At 37.4% G+C, this 20,472-nt stretch overlaps 1 protein-coding gene across 2 annotated transcripts; it reads right to left on the minus strand.

The window, feature by feature from the left end:
* Positions 1 to 110: 110 nt before the first annotated feature.
* ELOVL1 (ELOVL fatty acid elongase 1) lies at positions 111 to 18,285 on the minus strand. 2 transcript variants are annotated; one of them, XM_039323410.1, is made up of 9 exons: positions 18,128 to 18,285; positions 11,228 to 11,317; positions 9,523 to 9,590; positions 6,820 to 7,010; positions 5,218 to 5,298; positions 4,924 to 4,980; positions 4,305 to 4,410; positions 2,612 to 2,748; positions 111 to 2,348 (listed from the first exon to the last, which is right to left on the minus strand). In XM_039323410.1, exons 3-9 carry the CDS (start codon positions 9,566 to 9,568, stop codon positions 2,103 to 2,105), a joined length of 864 nt encoding a protein of 287 aa, XP_039179344.1. In that variant the 5' UTR covers positions 9,569 to 9,590; positions 11,228 to 11,317; positions 18,128 to 18,285; the 3' UTR covers positions 111 to 2,102. The 2 variants fall into 2 exon arrangements, with proteins under 2 accessions (XP_039179344.1, XP_039179345.1); XM_039323411.1 differs by lacking the exon at positions 11,228 to 11,317 and having other exon boundaries at positions 18,128 to 18,275.
* Positions 18,286 to 20,472: the final 2,187 nt, after the last annotated feature.

Genomic DNA, 20,472 nt, shown 5'->3' on the forward strand with positions numbered 1-20,472 from the left:
CTGCCTAATTTGGGAACTGTAACATACTGATTTTTCATCACCCTTGCATGATTATCATTGAATATTGATCCATTAAGTACAGCAAAAAATGTTGAGAGAAGGCACACATATAGGAGAACAAACAAGTATCTTTTACTTTTTTCCAAATTGTACCCCTAAATATCCCCTACATTGTAAAAACTTCTCAGTCAAACATTGTATCAGTTTTAAAGGTTGCCATTAGCATTGGTTTAGGGTTTCTCAGACATAGGTGGGGAAATGGTACACAGTAGGATAATCAGCGGTGGGAAGGTAAGTAGTGTTACAAAACCTATTTCAACCTAACAGTGAACTTAGCTTAAAGGCTTTTAAACAAGATTGCTTTGTTTCAGAATGGCCAGTGAATGTATCAAAATATTCTGGGTTATACAAATCTCTCCAATAGTATATACAGCATTGTTTATGGCACATAATCTAGATTCTAGGTTAGTCTACCCCTAGCACTGAGGTAGAGAGACCAATACAAGTTTATTCTAACAACAAAAGTATTTTTAGTGCCTTAGCTTTTTATATTTGCCAATATATCCTTACTTTCATATTTTGGCACTCTGAACTTAGGATGCAATACAGATCTAAGATCTGGCTAAGATTACTTTTCCAATTTATTCTATTACGGAATTATTTTGTACACCACACACAGTAGTTGTAGCTTTTCCACTTGTCACACTCAACCAGACCATAGGCAATAGCACCAAGGACTACAGGTCTCTTCAAGCCCAGGAGGATAATGCCCAGTAGTTGGAACTACACCAAGAGCCTAAGCCAGTACAAACAGGAAAGCATCTGGCCTGAAAAAGTGTCCATATGAGGAGAACAAAATTAATACTGTGCTGCCTGGAATAGAAGACAGGACAAACAGGAGCCAAGGTCTTTAATGCTGTATTGAACTTTGAGTGAAGGTATTCTATAGACCCAGAAAACTAGTAAAAAATTTCAATTCCTGTGTTCTTGAACAGAAATAATCTGACACCTGACACCATGCACTGTGGATGAGCCAGAACATAGCCACCACTTTATTACAATGCTTCACAGGACTTTGATCTCAGTTTTTCAGTTCCTCTCATCTAGTAAACCAACTTCAACTAAGACGCCAATTCACTGCAAGAAGCAGTAGTCATTGGAACTGAAAATCAATATTAACACGGTACTTACAGTAAAATCATTCTTTTCTCACATCAGGCCCAACCAACAATGATCAAGGCCTTGAAATCAAGAACAGAATGACTATTCTCTTTCTATCCCTTTATTTCTGTGAATACAAATGGAAAATTCAGGAGAGAGATATATCCTCCTGAGAAGTCCTCCCCAAAATTTAGATTATAGGGAGCCTCTGTTCTTTGGAGCAGATCCAATGTTTTAAAAGGCACACAGAGCAATGGCATACAAGCTGGACAACAGGGTCCTATTTCTTCTCCCTGGACCTCAGTGCAATAAGAGCTTGCAGTCATCAAGCCATATGGAGATTGAAGTCCAGAGTTATTGCTAAGGTGCTAGGATCAAAGCAACCAAAGCTGCGGAGCAATGCCAAGAGAGGAATACAGCCAAGGCAGTAAGACTTGCCTAGTAGTACCCCATTTGCACACAGAGCAGGAAAAGTTGTCTCCAGAGGAGTTATTTCCCACCCCCAGCAAAAAGGGACCACTTACATTCAAGTAGGAAAGGAGTAGGAATGGCAGGACACCAATGGTAAATAATAAAGAGAATTAATAAATGACAACACAAACTTAGGGAAAGCAAAGTAACAAAAATCCCCACCTAGATCACATTGCGTACATTGAATTAAGTGGATAATTGTGTCCCATCTGTCAAGGGTTCTGCTTTGGTCCAGCTCTGAACGGAGCCCAGCCCAGGGCAGACATAGGCACTTTGGAGGCCTTGGACTGGATTCAGCACCGACAGCCCAGGCAGCCTGTCTCCCTTGGGGAAAGGTGAAAGCGAGGCAACAAGGGAAACAGGGCAGTTGGGAAGGTGGTTTGGAACTGCAAGATAGTCTGTAGGCACTTGATCTGGTTAACAAGCCCAGATATGGGATCTAGTTGATTTGAATCACCTTGATCCCACCCCTAGTTGGCTTTGACTTTGCCATTAGCAATGGCACCATTCTCATGGAAGCCATTTTGCTGAGGTGGTGTCATGAGCTTGGGCAGACGCTTGCCTTTGGTATATGACTGGTACCAGAAGTTGGAGAAGAGAATGAAGAAGATAACTCCATAAATCCAGATGAGGTGGATGAAGATTGGGAACTGATATTTGCAGTCAGGCATGAAGTAGTACTGGGAGATGTGGACGGAGACGAGCACAAACTGCAGCTAGAAACAGAAACAAGGCAAAGATGAAATAAGTAAAGGTGACAAGTGGAGCTCCTTCTACTCACAGGCAATGATGAGTAATCCTTGGAAGAAAATGGAAAGCTCAACATAGGCAACAAATATCAAATTAGGTTAAAAAGTTTCTGTAATTAGCTATTCAAAAGAAACAGAATCAGATGAAGTGACCAAAGCTGGTTTGTACAACTTAATCAAAGTTAAAGATGCTGGCATAATTTGCCTATTCTTTTCCCTTTATTACTTACCAGCTGAATGGCAGTGATGTGCTTCTTCCACCACAGGTACTTTTGGAAAGCAGGTCCTGCAGCTGAGAGTGCATAATAAAAGTACATCACAACATGTACCATACAGTTGACCATAGCATGGAAGGAGCCCATTCCTCCTGTAGAATAACAGAGAAAAGGTGAAAAGTAAACAATGAGGATGAATGACATAACTAGACCTTACAGTCTATATAAATATTAGAAAAACAAAAAAAACTCATTGGGGACACCTGGGATCATGAACAAAATGGTATGAGAGAAAAAGATGTCAGTAATTTTTATTCAGCCCATACAGTCAATTATTTTTGCCTGTTATTAATGTTACATATTAGTGTAACCTAGCTTATGACATTTTAAGTGTTTTATTTCTGAAAAGGTAACACTAAGACCCTACCAAAATACATTCACAACACTGGAAACAGAGTCAACAGAGCATGCAAATACTGAAAATTAAAACCGTTGGTTAAATATGCTGGACTGACCCATGGAGACCTTGTTTATAGATATGCCACAGACAGCTATAATAAATGAAATGAATATGTAAATAAATAAAACCACTTTCCCATGGTGTTTGTTTATTTGTGGAACTTCCCGACTTGAGATTTTTTTTTTTCTTTTTTGGGCAAATCTCAGAGATAGCATTCAATCTACTTTTGTGAGAAAAGTTCAGTTAGTCATTTTTAAATTCTTTTAATTGTTAAATGTATTTTGTAGTATCACTAAGTATAAGGTTTCTTCTATTTGTTTTAGACCTTCAGACCATTTTTTCATATATGAAAAAAAATTTCATATATGAACAAAAAATTTCATATATTTTTTAGATTAGATATTGCATTGTTGCATATTTTTAATAGTAGACTAGTTTGGAAGAACATGTATTGTTTTATTTATTTATGAGAATCTTATCTTACCCTTCCTCCAGGAGTTAAAGGGTTAGGTATTAGGAAATCCAATTTTTGGTGGAAGAACAGCAAATTGGGCTAAGAGATAGACTTGAGCCATCATGGTTAAAGATTACAATAGAGCCACTAAACTCTGGGAGAGAAAAAACTTTTTAATAAATACAACTTAGCTTTCGTCAATCCTCTGTTGACATTGTCAGAGTTGGTAATCAGTGGTTAGAGAAAACCACTTATATTTAACTGTCAAACCACCACACACACGCACACACACACAGAGTTTATATATATAAACTTTTTATAAAAATACATTCAATTGTTATATATACATACATACTCATACATACACAGATACATACAGACACATGAATACACACTCAGATCTTTCACCTGGAAACATGTTAACTATACACTGGAAATATATGTAATAGCTAGGACTTTAATGATGACAGGAAAATAAAAGGGTTTATTTTAAAATCTACATATATCAAAATAGAAAGGTTTGAAAAGATCCAGGATTTCTACTATCCAAGCATGATAAAGGAAGCAGATGAGGGCAAATAACTGAAAGTCTGAGACTGTCTTGTTATTCCTAGCATATCCTGCATAGCCAAACTATATGTTCAAGTATATATAACTATAATGAGAAAACACATATACTGCATGTATTCATGAGATACCATATTATAAAGAGACATATCTGAAAATAATTATGGATATATTTTTCTCAAATCTTGGAATCAAGTTCTGGAGTAAATCCCCTTTTAAAATCTCACCTGGACCAAATTTCACACCCCACCACCAGCTCCAGGGTAGCACTGAATGGTGGAAAACATGCAGAAAGGTCACTTGTTCATTCTTTTTTCTTAGGATAAAGATCACCTGGAAACAACAACATACTGTGAGATGTAGGTTTCAGGTTTTAGCTAGTAGCATCTTTATATGTCTATTTCTAATCTATACCAAATCTAAAGTAGAGAAAAAAGACCACAATGCAGTCTTCAAAATATGACTATCAAATTACTACTAGACAATCTTTTAAATATAACTGTATGTATCAAAAAGCATATAGTCTGACCGACCCAGAACATACTGCTGCATAAATCCAGCAAAGTATGCATTTATATATGGTTCCCACAGGACAGATTATTTTGACTAATGAAGCATCTGGGCAACCCCCTCCCTCCGTTCTATGTGGCAACCTAGAATGAGAAGAAAAAATGGCTGCAGCCATGCTCACTGTAGAGTTGACAGACTGACCACTATACTTTTATAATATAAAAGCTGGAAGAATAAGTAGACTTGAGTGGCCACCATCTAAAGATACAGGGTGAAAAGCACCTATATTTTAACTAGAAAAATAGGATCAATCATAGGAAGTCCAGAGTCACTTACTGTATCCATCAGCTCAATGACTTTAGAGAAAATGAAGATCCATGCCACACGGACCATCTAGAGACAAGGTAAAAGTTAAACATCCTAGCCATCACAAGATTAAAATCCCATCTTTCCCTCCACTTTTCTTTCCCTTTATAATCTCCCTTCTCAACACTCTTCTTAGAACACTTTCACCAAAGGTTGTATTAAAAACTAAAGAAAAGAAACACAACCTATAAGAGAAACAGGACAACATAAGAGTACAGGCAGAATGAAGGGAGGACAAGACAGGAAAATGAAAAACAAGCTTACCCTAAGAGCCTTGGGATCCTGGGATGTATCAATAGGGTCACACCTCCATGTATAACCATTTAGCCAGCCTGACATTAAAAACTACCAAAAAAGAAGCTATTAGAACTCATCATTCCCAGTCTTCTTCTTCATTAGACCTACATTCCAATAACATTACAGCTCATAACAGCTTTCTTTTCTAGGACTCCTATGCTGCGCAGGGTCAGACCAAACACTACAGAATTTTCAAATAAATATCAATGCATTTAATAACTAATACACATGTCTTTTTACTTGAGGAATTTTACTTCAAGTATTTTTATTGAAGCAATATTTTTACATATTATTCTGCTACAATGCAAGCCTTACAGACTTATTTTGCATTAACACCAAAGTAGGTTTTTAAGATATAATTATGATAGATTATATTTATCTCACTGAGTAACAGTGTCTTGATATGGAAAAATATGTTATTATTGATATTTCATTTTTTTTAAAAAAATCTGTGAATAACACTGATTTTTTTTTAAAAAATGAAATATCAGTAATAATATTATATTTTTATATATCAAGACAAATCCCGTGTTATTGTACTTGGGAAAAAAATGTGCATTCACAGTGAAACATAAAAGGATTCAGAGAAGTAATTCAGCATAACAGCCGATAAAAAATACTTGACCTTTTATGATAATGGTCTATTAGTATAAATTCTGTTGTCTTAAGTTATAAAATGAGCTTGCAAGATTGCCTATTAATAATCATTCTACAATGTCATTTGTACCATTACTAGTACAAAAATTCAAAATTCATGGAAATAGGCCCCCTATATTGCATCAAATTTTTAATACCTACTATCTGAAAAACAAAACAAACACTCTCAATTTGAGAAAACATTTTTAATAAGTTTGAAGAATCTGAAATTTTCTGTTAAACTGAATCTTCTAGCTAATCTTCATTGATTGATATGTCTTTGGATAACTTTTACATATTACATAAAAGTAGTGAGGACCAGTACAAATATTTCTATTTCTCCTTGCTTATAGGTCTTAAATGTGAAAATGTTGCATCTGTCTTTCATAGGAAACCTTTGTCTAAGTAAGAAAGAATAAATATTTTTCCAACTTACTACTAAATCAGTAGTACTAATTTGAACATGCAATAGTGAGTGTTTTTGTCAGAAATTGTGAATAATAATCATAATCATAATCATAAAGTTAGAAGGGACCTTGGAGGTCATCTAGTCCAACCCCCTGCTCAGGCAGGAAACCCTACACCATTTCGGACAAATGGCTGTCCAGTCTCTTCTTAAAAACTTCCAGTGTTGGAGCATTCACCACTTCGGGAGGCAGGTTGTTCCATTGGTTAATTATTCTAACTGTCAGGAAGTTTCTTAATTATTACAGACAATTTAAATATATGCTATATATTTCAAACCAAAGATAGGGGATGCATTTTTGCAAAACTTTTAGTATGATAAAAGTTTCATGTCTCTTTTGTGAACTCATTCTGTTTTAGATATGTAAAACTAGAAAGAGACGTTGAAACCGATGTTGGAAAGTCAGTGTAAACAACAATGGTATATCTAAGAGCTACAAATAAAAATTAATACAGGGAGAAGCTTACCTCATAAACAATGTAAAGTGATAGTGCCATTAAAAAAGAATTATAAAGTATCATGAACTTCTTAAGGTTCAGAGGTTTCCTGTTGGCCATGAGCTGTGGCCCCAATGATAATACAAAGTAGACATAACCCAATAAGATACCCATCATAGGCCAAGGAGAATCCATAAGTGGATATGAAGCAATCCGGGGGTCTGTGAAAAAAATAATAATAATGATCCTACAACATATTAAATATTTTGTTATCAGCAGCCAATGCACCTGGAATATATGCTTTTTAGGGATAGTGGTATTTAAAGACTTGTAAATCCTTTTGAAATTTAAATACTTCTGCATAAATATAACCTAACACATGATCTCTTATCAACACAAGTACTAAAACTAGATAGAGAGAACCAAATTAAACAAATAAGTCAAAAACATTATATTTGTTCATTGATTTATTGAGGAAAATGATCCAAAGCTACATATTTGTATGTGGCAAAAGTATGTGAACTTTTGAAGGATTCATTTCAGGGGGAAATTAGAGTCAGGTATTTCAGTCAATGGGACAATAATCAGGTGTAAAGGTAGGAGCTCTTGCCTATTAAAAGAACAGAATTCTGAATATTCACTATCAAAGTCTGATATTCGCAACACAGGGATGTGGAAGTGTGTCATGGATCAAACAAAGAAGATATCTGAGGACCTCCAAAAATAGTTGTTGATGCTCACCAGGCTGGAAAAGATTACCAAACTTTCCAAAGAGTTTGGACTCTACCAGTCCAATGTCAGGCAATATGTACATTGTCATTATACAAATGGAACCAGTTCATTACCACTGTTATCCTCCCCAAGTTCACATTAAAAGCAAAATGTCTAGTACTCCAATAGGTCTCAAAGAATCCAAGAGTAATGTCTAAGGAACTAAAGGCCTCTCTTGCATTGTCAGCATTCATAAGACCACAAAACTCCAAACAGCCACTACAGTAGACAGTATCAAAGATATTGCTTTGATGCAGCTAGTAGTTGCCCAGATTTTACAATTCCTTTTCCTTAAGGGCGGAGGAAAGAATAGCATACAACTATGATGACAATAACCTCATACTCACATTTATTTAACAAATGTTTATATGTAAAAAAATTAAAAGAGCCTCAGCATCCAAGTGGGATGGGAAGGACATAAAATACAAAGTAAAGAGGAAATGATAACAATGGATACTTTCTGTCCCTTTCCAAGGTTGCTTAATTGAATCTTAACCTTTTTCTAGTTGTTACAGGCAAATGCAAAATCACTTTACCTTTATCTTTTCCCACACAATGTTTAACTTTCATATCCTGTCAGAGAAAAAAATCATTCTATAAATCAGACTACAGACTACAATTTCTTGCCATGCTACTTCTGCCAAGGGAAGGCCAAACTTATATTCTCATCTGGACAACTAGCCAAAGATCTTGTGCCAATGCTGGTTCAAGGGTATCAGAGGCTCCTAAGCCAAATTGACTGATGGTGCCAGCTCTGGCCAACACAAAGATTTGTTTTTTTAGAATGATTCAGAAGGGGGGACAGTGTTGGTGCCCTCTTAAACTTTGGTACCCAGGACAAATACCTATGAGCCTTAGCCTAAAGGTGGCCCTGTCTCGTGCTGTGCTACTCCTCTGTCACCTCCTTTTTTTGTCTGCTAATTGTGCAGGTTGGATTATTCCATTATTCCTGGATATTTCAAGAAGAGAGTTTGCCCACAAAATGGGCCAGGACTATGTCTGGTACGAAAATTGTTCTAAAAAACCACAACACAATTTCCTATGCCGTTTGATGGCTTAATTTTTTAACACATATTACATATACTTTGGCCAGAAAGTTGTTTTAAAGAGAAATGGTGCGCATAGCATGGTGGCAAGGGGATAACCATTACTCTGCAAAAAGAATGTTGTTGCTCATCTATAGTTTGTGAATGACCTTGTGGATAAAGCAAAAGGCTATTGGAAGAATATTCTGTAGAGAAATGAGATGAAAATAGAACTTTTTGGCTTGGAAAAAAATATGAAGTTTTGCGAAAGACAAGGGCTGTATTCTACTCTAAGAACTTTATCCCACGTGTAAAATATGGTGTTGGTAATACCACAGTTTGGGCTTGCTTTGTTGAGTCTGGGCCAGGATGGCTTGCCATCATTGATGAAATTTTGAATTCTGAATTGTATTGGCAAACTGTACAGGAAAATGTCAGGTATCTGTATGTGAATTAAAGCTCAAGAGGAAGTGGTCATGCAACAAAACAACGACCCAAAAATCTAAGTCATACAAAAAATGGTTATTAGCAGAAAAAAAGTTAATACTTTGGAATGGTCAAGTCAAAGGCTTGAACTTAAGCCTATAGAAATATTGTGAAAGACCTAAAGTGAGCAGTTCATGCAAGGGATCCCACTATTATCCCTGAGTTGAAGCTGTTCTATGAGGAGGAATGAACTAAAATTCCTCCAAGACAATACCCATGATCAACAGTTATTGGAAACATTTACTTGTAGTTATTGCTTCTTAAGGGCAACACTCTAATTATTGAAATACTGAAAGCAAAAGCTTTGCAATACACGAATATGTAGTCTTGGATCATAATCCTCAGTGAACTCAATTATCAGCCTAAACTTATTTCCTTTTAGGTAGGAAAAGGAATAAAAACAAAACAAAAAATAGTTCAAGTTTCAGTCTTTCGACTAAGATCTGCTCACCTGCTCCCTTAATGAAGTCTCGATACCTGTTCACCAACACATCCATGGTAATAGTACTAGTCGCTGTTCTGCATAAGAAATAAAAGTATTAGTCAATGCACCAGAACTGGACAACCTACAAATCATGCTTTTATTTGGATGCAAGTAATGAATAGCTCTGCATTATTATCCAATTCACAACAGAGCATAATTATTTTTGGGATGAAATAATTGATTTAATTCTTGTTTTTACTGTATACATCTAGATTCTTTTTTTCCCCTATGAATGATTTTGACAGTACCGATAGCAAGGTAAGTAAAAAAAAGTGCAAATAAAACAAAGCTATTCAGACACCTCCAGTCTAGTGCAGGCATGCCCAACTCATGCCCAACTAGTAATGTGGCGCAAGGTAATTTTTCTTCACTCAATTCACCCAGGCAAGCCAAAAGGTTGGGCACACCTGGTCTAAAGGAAGCAGCTCTAGAGTTTCATTTAACCTTCAGGATAAAGAATCAGTGCCCGCATGTGTTATACAAGTCACATGACCTTCTCAAGAAGGAACAGTAAACTTAGAGTGGGTTTTATCTATACTGCAATTGATGCATTTGAAATTGCAGCCCAAATTATTATTTGTGGATTACGGGTTACATTTCTCAGGCCAAACTTACTGCATACAGAAAATATTTTGTAACTGAGTAAGAATAGCCAGCCAAAAATAATTTAGGCACCTTGGCTCCTTCAATGAAAAAAAAAAATGAAGTACCAAATACTTCCAAACTAAACACCTTTTTTAAGAGGAGTGCAAACCCATCTAGAAAAGCTTATAATCAGTTTATTCCTAATATACAGGTAGAGGTCAAATATAATATCCTAACCAAGTTCAAATGGACAGAAAATAATACATGCTATATAAATGGAACTATATTTTATCTCAGACCTTATAGCAGTGAATCCAAAATAAAAAATGCTACTGTTACTTTCTGAAATTTATTTCGTTGATCAACCAAACAGGTTATGAGAGCAACCAAGGCTTTTAGGACAGCATGTTAAGAAGAAGTATTCTAACACGGTCCATGGACCAACACTAGTTTGCAGCATGCCAGAAATTGAATCATGCAAACAAGCAAAGCGGAATGCAGGCAGCACACAAAACTACACTGCCTCCAGTCCATGGAAAAACCTCTCTCCATGGAACCGGTCTCTTGAGCCCAAAAGATTGGGAGCCGCTGCTCTAACATGACTAAAAATATATATTTAAGTGGCCAACCTGAGAAACAGGACATACAGAATAAGAAAAATCACAAATCATTTTCTAAAATATTATTTTTTGTATAGTGACTCAAGCTAGAAAGATGCCAAGAAAGACTAACACATCCAGCCAGAATACAGATAATTCAGAATAAGCTGTTACTGATGGGAAAGGAACATACAGTATCAGTATACACCGCCGATGTCAAACATGCAATGTCAACGTATCATGACGTATCGTGACTTTTTTCCCATTGCTGGCAAAGGGTGAGTGCGGTTTTGGCGTGACACATCCGGCCCGTGGGCCGGCAGTTTGATACCCCTGGTATACATCATGCAACAAGAACAAATAAGGGAATTTAGAATAGTCTCACTTTCAGAGGATCCAGCCTTTTTTTCCCCTTAGAATTTATGAGGGAATGAACAATGAAAAATCAAGACAAGCTTAGGACCAAGAAAAAGATTGGCAAAGCATACCAAGAGTCTGGTGGTGTCAATCTGCCAACTGTTCTTGGCTTCTCTGAGTTTTGGAAATTTGTCGGCAAGACCAGGAAGAACAGAACAACCCTAAAAGTACAACAGAGACAGAAGATCAAGATAAACAGTCCATATCAATTATGGGTAGCTTTTTCTTGTTTCTATTATTATACATAAGAATATACTCTGACAGTGAAGCTAAGATAGAAGTACAGATAAAGCTGCTTCAAAATGTCTAAATCAGGCATATCCAATCTTTCGGCTTGCCTGGGCCACATTGAATAAAGAATTGTCTTAGCCACATATAAAATATATAATCTAGTTAATATATATAAATGCACAGAATATTAAAGGTTTACTTGTGGGGTTGCATTACTAGCTGTATAAGGTCACAGGTGGCCCACAGGCTGTGGGTTGGACATGCCTGCCCTAAAGTATAATATCTACATGAAAGAAAGACTAATATTTTCTCTGAAACAATTCATCTTTAAAATGGGAGGCACATCATATATTTGCTGTGAATATGGCAAATGAGATTAGTTTTTTTGTTCTGTCCAAACATTTATGATTCATCCATGCAGTTGTCTTGGCAGTGTTATGAAATTCCTTTAAGCTATAGTTTTATCTCCCATCCTATACTTGGCTACAATGCAATGCAAACTCTTCCCACTATTCAAACCATGGCAATTGCTGTTAAATTGACATGGAAGAATATGGTAGTTTCTTAAAGAGAAACCAAGTTTCCTATCTTCCTATATCTAATCATTTGTATTCCACTGAAGCAATAGGGCAAAACTTAAGCAACTGATCTGGGCAATAGGAAATAGCTACTCCTTGCTGACTCACAGGCGTATAACACCAGAGTCCTGAATAAGTATAGCTCTGACTGAGGGGCACATATTGCACAAATACTGTAGGCATATTAGTTCCTTGAGGGGTTAAGGAACCAGAACTTGTCTGTAACATTATGTTTTTGTATTTAATAGGACACTGATTACTGTGATATCAGAAATAGTACTTTCAGCATTAATTTTCCCACTGGGCACTCTGTACTATGAGTTACATTTCCCTGCTTATAGATGATTACATGAGCATGTCTGTTCAAAGGCTACGATTTAATCAGGTCTAAATATTTCTTGTTTTACATAGTACAGAGAGAAAGAGAGAGAAATGAAGCATCCAAGACACTTTCCTGCACGATCAGTAAAGTGCAGTAGAGCAGTCACTGTCCCCACATGGATCCAACTTGCTCAGCCTGTTTGGGAGCTGGAGGGAATTCTGCTCAGTATTCTGTCACATAAGCAGCCCAACCCTATACTCTAGTATATGGTGCAATTGTGCCATACAAACACCCAGATCAAGAATACAGCACAGTTCTTCCTCATATCTTAAACAAACTAGACAATGCAACTGAAACCTGTGGTATTCTCAAAAGCCTATTCCTATACACTATGGGGCCATATAATATTGTCCGGATGCCATTCTGCGCTGGCACCAGTGCATACCAAAGCACTGAACAGGCCAGACTGGAACATCTGGTAGGAATTTTTACCAGCAACATTCTACATGTTGCTAAAATGGCTTTAAAATTGAAAGGCCCCCCCCCCACTGGTTTGAGAAGAAAAATGTTTTAGTTGACATCTGCTCATTAAAATTAAACTGTCATCAACTTTATGTAGAAGAAATAATAATTCTAGTGCTATAGAATTCAAACCATGAGGGTAAAAATAATCAGAAAATCATCCCTCCTCCCATCATGTGCAACAGTGCAGATCTGAATATCCACATTGGAACACATTCACTATGCATTGTCCAACTGCAATCACAGAAAAATTAATTGGAAACACATATTGAAATAAAGCTCAGTTGTGCTTCAGCTTCTATTATTGTAATCTAATATCCAAATTCCAGTTCCACCCACTTGTACAAACAATATTCTGGCTAAATTATAACATTACACATCAAGCCCCTAGCTTGGCCGCACCTCCAACCCACTGACATTCTGAAATCAAAAGCACAAAACCCCACACCCACTCGAGTTGTTTGCATAGAAGTGTTGTGCCTGGTACTGCCACGCACATGGATGCAGAGAAGAATCTCTCAATAGCATATTGATGCATAGAGATGGGGGAGGGGATTGGAATCCCTCTGTGCTTGTCCTGCCAATTGAGGTTGTGCTGAACATCCAGATCAGTGAGAAAAGTACTCCTGAAATGGAGGACAACACTGAAAACAGAAGTTCCAACTCCAATTTTATATTCAGAGCATTATCCTGACCACAAACCATATCTGCTAATTTCCACTAGTTCAACTGTATATCCATTAGATTGCTACTTCTTTTAGAATAAGTCAGGGGTTTTTGAATAAATATTTTCCCTAGTTCAGTGAAATACTGTACAATAGGCTACAATAAAACAGAACTGCCTTAACAGTACAAATAGATTAAAAAGGGGCCATCGTGGATCTGACAATCATATAAAATTATAGAATCTAAAGCTTGTAATAGAGGAACAAACTGATCAAGTAAAAACAATTAGTACAGAATTGCCATTTAAAAGACTTATGTCCAAAGGGAGAAGAAAATGGGCTCTATTTCAATCTTCTCCTCCTCTGGAGCCTGCAACATTAACAGTTCTTAGCAAGTCATAGCTCCCCATGTTGAGATGACAAGTTAAATCCTTTCAAATCTCCTGCAAGCCACATTTTGATCATGTTGGTGACATCCAGTGCGATAGGCCCAGGATGGGGATTTAAAATATCTTTTTGTGAAAGAGACAAAAATACTTTCTTTTCCAATTCAGTAAAACATAATCGCATCTGAATAAAAATAAAAGACAAGCTATTATTTGCAATAATAATCAAACTATCAAATATGAGCAAGAATCACTAGTGTTGACTTATTATCAGAAGCCAAGCTAGCCTGATTTATTTATTTTTGTTTATTTGTATCCCACCTTTATTATTTTTACAAATAAGTCAAAGCAGCAAACATATCCAACACATCTTCCTCCTATTTTCCCCAGAGCAGTTACCCTGTAAGGTGAGTTTGGCTGAGAGAAAGAGTGACTGGCCTAAGGTCACCCAACTGGCTGTCATGGCTAAGGTGACACTTGAACTCATGGTTTCTTGCTTTCTAGCCTGGTGCCTTAACCATTAGACAAAACTGGCTCTCATTTAACTTCAAGAGTCTTTACTAAACTTAATTACAGCAGCAACTCTTGCTACACCCTGCCATCCCTATTCCAGGTAGAAATCACAGAGATTGTATCAATAATAAAAGTCACATGTGTTTCCTCAGTGATAATCCAGAGTTGAGCAGGTAGTGATCTTACCTGCCTTAAGGCAAAAAACATTTCATTGTAATTGAACTGCTGTTGCTCCTTCAATTAAAACTTCGGAGTTCTCAAAACACTGAGGTCTACTTTCAGATTAATGTTTTAGATAGGGAAAAAATAAGCAAAGGCCACTCACTAACTTCATCCTATGTATTCACCTCCTGTAAAACTAATGACTTCCATCTAAATCCTAGGCAACATTGAAGGCTGCAGTATTTAGAAAGCCATCTAAAACATTATATATAAGCATAGTGCATATTGGCAGTTTCCTACTAATGAGTGCTCCAGGACAATTAAAAGTAGATCCTTGACTCAAAGAGGACAGCCTTGATGGGGTAGTCATATGACTATGGGGTAGTCATATGGGTAGGTTGAAAAAAATGCATCTGTTCCAGGTAACCAGCAAACCACAAGCCATAGTTAGAATAATAGGGGGATTAGTACCTAAACAACTGATAAAATCTCTAAGATGCACAGAATATTTTTCTGCTTTTATTTACCAGCGTGCCTGTTCATATTAAGTTCCTTGTACATAATGATTTTGACAACAAACTACTGGACTACATAATGTCCTAGACAAGAAGCATGTTTGGCTCCTTTCCTTAATCATTTACAGTTCAAGTCCATGCTAGGATTTATACATTCATATGGCAGATGGTTTCAACTATTAAGGGAATATCCCCTATGAGATACCCTCAGAGCCTCACTTTACAGAACTCAACATTTGCTCTAAAATCTGTACTTGGACAATCACCCAAACCAGAAGATGAATACTACACAATTACAAACATCACTTTAAAAAAATACATGCATACATTAATCTTCTCTATTTATATAAAACACAATTTAACTTTTTGTCAAAGGACTCTAACATGTTTATCAACTGATTTTTTATTTTTCTGAGCTTTCAGAGAGTCACTTATGAACAGATGCATTTTATGCAAGTTACATTTTAAGCCCACTGTTCTCCATGAGTCCCCTACACTGCAATGTTTTTCTCTTATTTTTCATATAGTATAAACAAATGAGGAAAAACTATATCCATTTTTCCTAAAATGAGGACCCAGATTGTTGGGGGCAATGTAAATATATATATACATTGCTTACTGGTGTACACCGCTTAGAGAGTGCTTGCACTTAAAGCGGTATATAAGTCTCATAAAAATAAAAATAAAAAACTTCATCTGTTTCAGAATGGTGAAGGAGGAAATGGTGATAGGGCAGATTACAACGAAGTAGCTGGAACTGCATTCAAAACTATTAACCAGCAATATGTGCCTACAACAATATTACATAGGTAAGCAGTGTCTCCTTCTATAGAATAAAATACAAGATACATAAGCTGAATTTAGTGGAAAAGAAATTAATGGAAATAGTGGAAGACTATAAGTGATAATTAAAGTTATTTAAAATGCAAACTTGATTTTCATTTCCCTGAAATACTGTCGCCATTGAATACCATGTCTTTGATGTAATTGTGGTGTCAGCTAAGCACAGTAACATGCCAGAAATGTGCCCTCCTGCACAACTACATTCCACATACTCAGCTCTTGTCAAGAATGTAGCATACAAGCTGGGCAGAAAAAAGTTTACAGGCCACCTCAATCAGAAGTAATTCTTTGCATCTGGAAGAAAACTGACTGAATATCTTCTCCTTGTACAATCCATTCACTCATGATCTGATATCTTCACAAAACTTTAACAACTCCAAATGCAGAATAAAAACAGCCCACCAAAGAAAATAGTTGCTATTGTGCTTAGTTGGGACTTTGGGTGGATGTAAAATAGTCTAACAAATCAATAGTGATGATATACTCCATTTTAAGTATTGAATTTATTGTAAAGTCAGATTTAAATATCTTATGTCTAACTGAGCATATAACTGTCTTGATATACAACTGAAATAAATAGAATATAACAATCTATGACAACTCTGCCTACTGAATCTAAAAATATAAGATTTGACTATTTAATTCACAGACATTTTTCTCAGATCCTTTTGCTGTGTTCCAATGAAAATATAGTGTTGCAATAAAAATTATTATGTATGTAACAGGTAAATCCATTATGCTATAACTTTTTTGTATCTTGATCAGATATGATGAAGAGTCTCTATTCCACAAAAAATATTGTTTATCTTTAAAGTATTTCAGAAGATTTTCAGCACTGTACTTTGAGGGAATCAACTTGGGTAATGACTTGTCAAGCAATTTAACGCAGTTGGTAATGTCCAAGATATGAGAGATTACTGACCATTGCAAATTCTTGCAAATGCATGCATCCATTGTTGGTTTTTTATTCTAATAAAATTGTTTTTGTTATGTTTGGTGCTCACAGATGTGCAGCACAAAGATGTGCAGCCATATTAATAAATCATTTCCTTACTTCTTAATCCCTAGTCCTTGAGAACAATGCTCAGATTGAGATTTTCTCTTATCACCATACATTTGAAAAGAAAGGAAAACACAGATGGAAGGGGAGCAGGAGATTAATTTCCTTCTGTCCCTTTCTAACTGAATGGTGAGCTATAAACTATTGCTTATACATTCTGATATTGCTACTGTACCTCCAACCCCTCTATTTTTACTAAAGAGTTTGTGCAAATACAGAAGGCTATGCATAATAACCTATAGCAGGCACAATAAAAGTTTGACTGTTTCTCCTGCAGAAACTTTCTGATCCTTTTTACAATTAATCCTATTTCAAAAAATAATTTTTCTAAGGATAGCAAATAAGGATGAAGAAAAAAAAGGGAGAGAAGAAAAGGATGTACAAGAAATGAATGGCTAAATTCAACTTCAGCATTCACCTGGCACCAAACTCAAATCCCTGAGCTTTTGGCAGCTACATGTCAACGTTAAGATTGTTTTATTATCACACTGCAAGATTACAAAAAGCTTCCCCTATTGATGTTCTGCCTGTCCCACTGACGTCAGAAGCCCTTGAGTGTGTGTATGCTGAAGGGGAAAGAGGTTGAATTTCGATTAACTGTGCCTTCTTCCCTTCTTTTACGGTTCGACAGTTTTGCCTCAGATTAATCCGTCACGAAGACCTGCGCTAAGGGAAACTTGTCCATAGTGGCGCTTGCCCAACTCGCTTCAGTTTCTCCAGCCCCATTTGTCTTACGAATATATTCGCGGCCTCTTCTGAAACAGCATTCCCGCCCCGCGGCCCCTCGACCCCATTTTTGCAAATCACCGAGGCAAGCCAACCAGTGAGAAAGGAAATAACCTCTTTGCCCAGCTCCCGTTGCTTCAACCAGAAATGCTCCCGCCCCTTAAAAAGACTCGGGGAGCTGCTCCTGTCAAGTCGGCCTGCGTCACGCGCGCTGCGGGCAGGCGGGAGAGGAAATCACTTCCCCCGCCGGCTGAGCGAAAAGAAAAAGCTCCCGGGTACGCGGACTGGGAGAAGGCGAGATCGGTCCAAAGCCCGCAGCGAATAGGGTGTGGCAGCCGGGGAATGCAGGAACTGGAGGGAGGCAACCGCGCGAAACCGGATGGGATGCGAGGCCCCGAAAAGCCTCGTTAAAAGTATCGCGAAATCTCCCCTGAACGACCGCACTCACCTGCCGCGGTGTCGGACAAACAGGAGGAAAGTGGCGCGTCCCTGAGAGCTGTTCGAGCGCGTCTTCCTTCCCGGTGGACCTGCTTCGGAGTCACCCCAGAGTTAAAGGGGACCGCCCCGAGCGTTCCACTGGCAGCGATTGGCAGAGCCACGCTGACTATAATTTACCTCACTGAGGAGGAGCCAGTCGTTGGGCTGCCCCGGAGGGGAGCGCTCTGACAGGTTGATAGGCCAATAGCTCCCGGCGGGTGGTACATGGCAGGGAGGCCGCGCTGCCGATTGGAGGGAGGTTTCTGTCGGAGTTTTCTCTGAGTCTCGTCCAGGCTCCGGAGGCGGGCTGGGGCAAACCTGCCTGACTCTGGAATTGGCTCGCGAGAGCTTTTGGCTCTCCACGCTATGCTGGGCCGTTTGGGTGGAAGTGTGACGGCAGCCATGCACGGTGATCTCTGGCATAAATGTCTCCCGTCCTTACATTTCAAATAATTGCCTTCTATCCGGGGAGGAGTGTTGGACCTTCTTAGGCCACGGACCTGATTGAAATCCTATCTCACAGTCTGCTTCTAAGCATATGACCTTGATTTTACCCTTGTATGAAAATGGCTTTAAAATAATAAATTCGTTGCATTATTCAACCCAGTTTAGCAATCCTATAATAGTAGGTTGATAAATTTGATGATTGATTGTGTGCTATTAACTTGATAGCATCATAGCAAGCACATACATTTAGTCTTGGACAAAGTGTACCAACCTCGGCCTACAGATTTTTTTAATCCGTTGTCTCTGTAATTGACACCATCCACCTGGCCATTAGTCATTCTTTTCTCGCACCTTACCCACTACTGGAGCCTTCTGAGAGGTGTGTCTTGACATAATGGATCCAAAATATGATAATTTGAGCTTGGTCATTTGTGTCCTGAATCAGAACTCTGGGTTGATTTGTTCAATGTTCCATTTGTTTGATTTCTTGGCTGGTCGCTGTATTCTTAGGATTTTTTTAAAACACCAACACCAAAATACCGACACTCTTTGCATCCTGCTTCTTCAAAGTCCATCTTTGGACTTCCATCTTTCATTTCCATACACATTAGGAAAAAATGTGACTTCCCTCCATTGAGTTAGTGTGACTGGTAGATTTAACAAGGCCATTGGAACAACCTGCTTCCAGAAGTTGTGAATACTCCAACACTGGAAGTTTTTAAGAGGAGATTGGACAGCCATTTGTCTGTAATGGTATAGGGTTTCCTGCCTGAGCAGGGGATTGGACTAGAAGACTTTCCAAATAATAATAATAATTATTATTATTATTATTATCATTATCATTATTACATTGCCTTAATAAAATATATACATTGGCTTAATAGAGTATATCTTGACTGCAGTTGTACTCAGAAAGGCTTGGAACAGCTCACACAAAACATAATTTTGTAATACATTTAATAATTATATGATTCCATATAAGGATTTATTAGTATTCGTTTGTTACCATTATTATCTTACCTTTCTACTAGGAAGAAGTTATACAGCACATGGAGATCTTCATAATATCCATATGGCAACCATTGTTGTTGATTGATATAAATCAAAGTGATCCAATGAATTTCCATGGTTGATGATGGTAGGTATGGATTTTGAGCCTGCCTTTAACTCTAATATAATCATAGAAATTTATAATGAAGTGGAATTAAAGCAAAACTGTTAAAGGTAAACTGGGACTTAAGAAAAAACCAAATCAAAGACAAAACAAGTGAGAAAAAATATAATTATGAAACTACTGCCCATAACAAAGATACATCTGTAAAGAGCTGTCAGTAAAAAGAGACTAATGAGACTGATGTCATTCTTTTAAGAAGCAAACCTATTCAAGTACAAAGAATTATCCCAAAAGCTGTTAACTCTTTTTTTATACTAGAATATATGTATGTATGTATTTTGTGTGTGTGTGTGTATATGTACGTGTTTATGTATGTATGTGACTGCGTTGGTCCACCTGCCACCAGTTCTTCTTGCTATGTGACCAGCCCATTTCCATTTCAATTCTTCTACTCTCTTTCGTTTGTTCTCTAATCCATTTGCAGGTCTTTTTATTTTGTCTTGTAATGCTGAGCATGGCTCTTTCCATGGCTCTTTGCGCCACTCATAGTTTTCGTATAGATTGTGAGGTTAGTGTCCATGTTTCACCAGCAAATGTTAGAGGAGATAGCACACAGAAGCACAGAAGGGGAAGTGGAACCAGGCACTCCAATATAGTACTTCCCTCTTGGGGCCCTAAGCCAAATCTGGCAAAGCCAGATCTTCAGACTTTTGCGGAAGGTCAGGAGGATGGGAGTCAATCTCACCTCAGGGGGC

The sequence above is a fragment of the Crotalus tigris genome, unplaced genomic scaffold (assembly GCF_016545835.1).
Source record: "Crotalus tigris isolate CLP2741 ecotype Arizona unplaced genomic scaffold, ASM1654583v1 scf7180000024167.7108832, whole genome shotgun sequence".
Classification (NCBI taxonomy): Eukaryota; Metazoa; Chordata; class Lepidosauria; order Squamata; family Viperidae; genus Crotalus; species Crotalus tigris.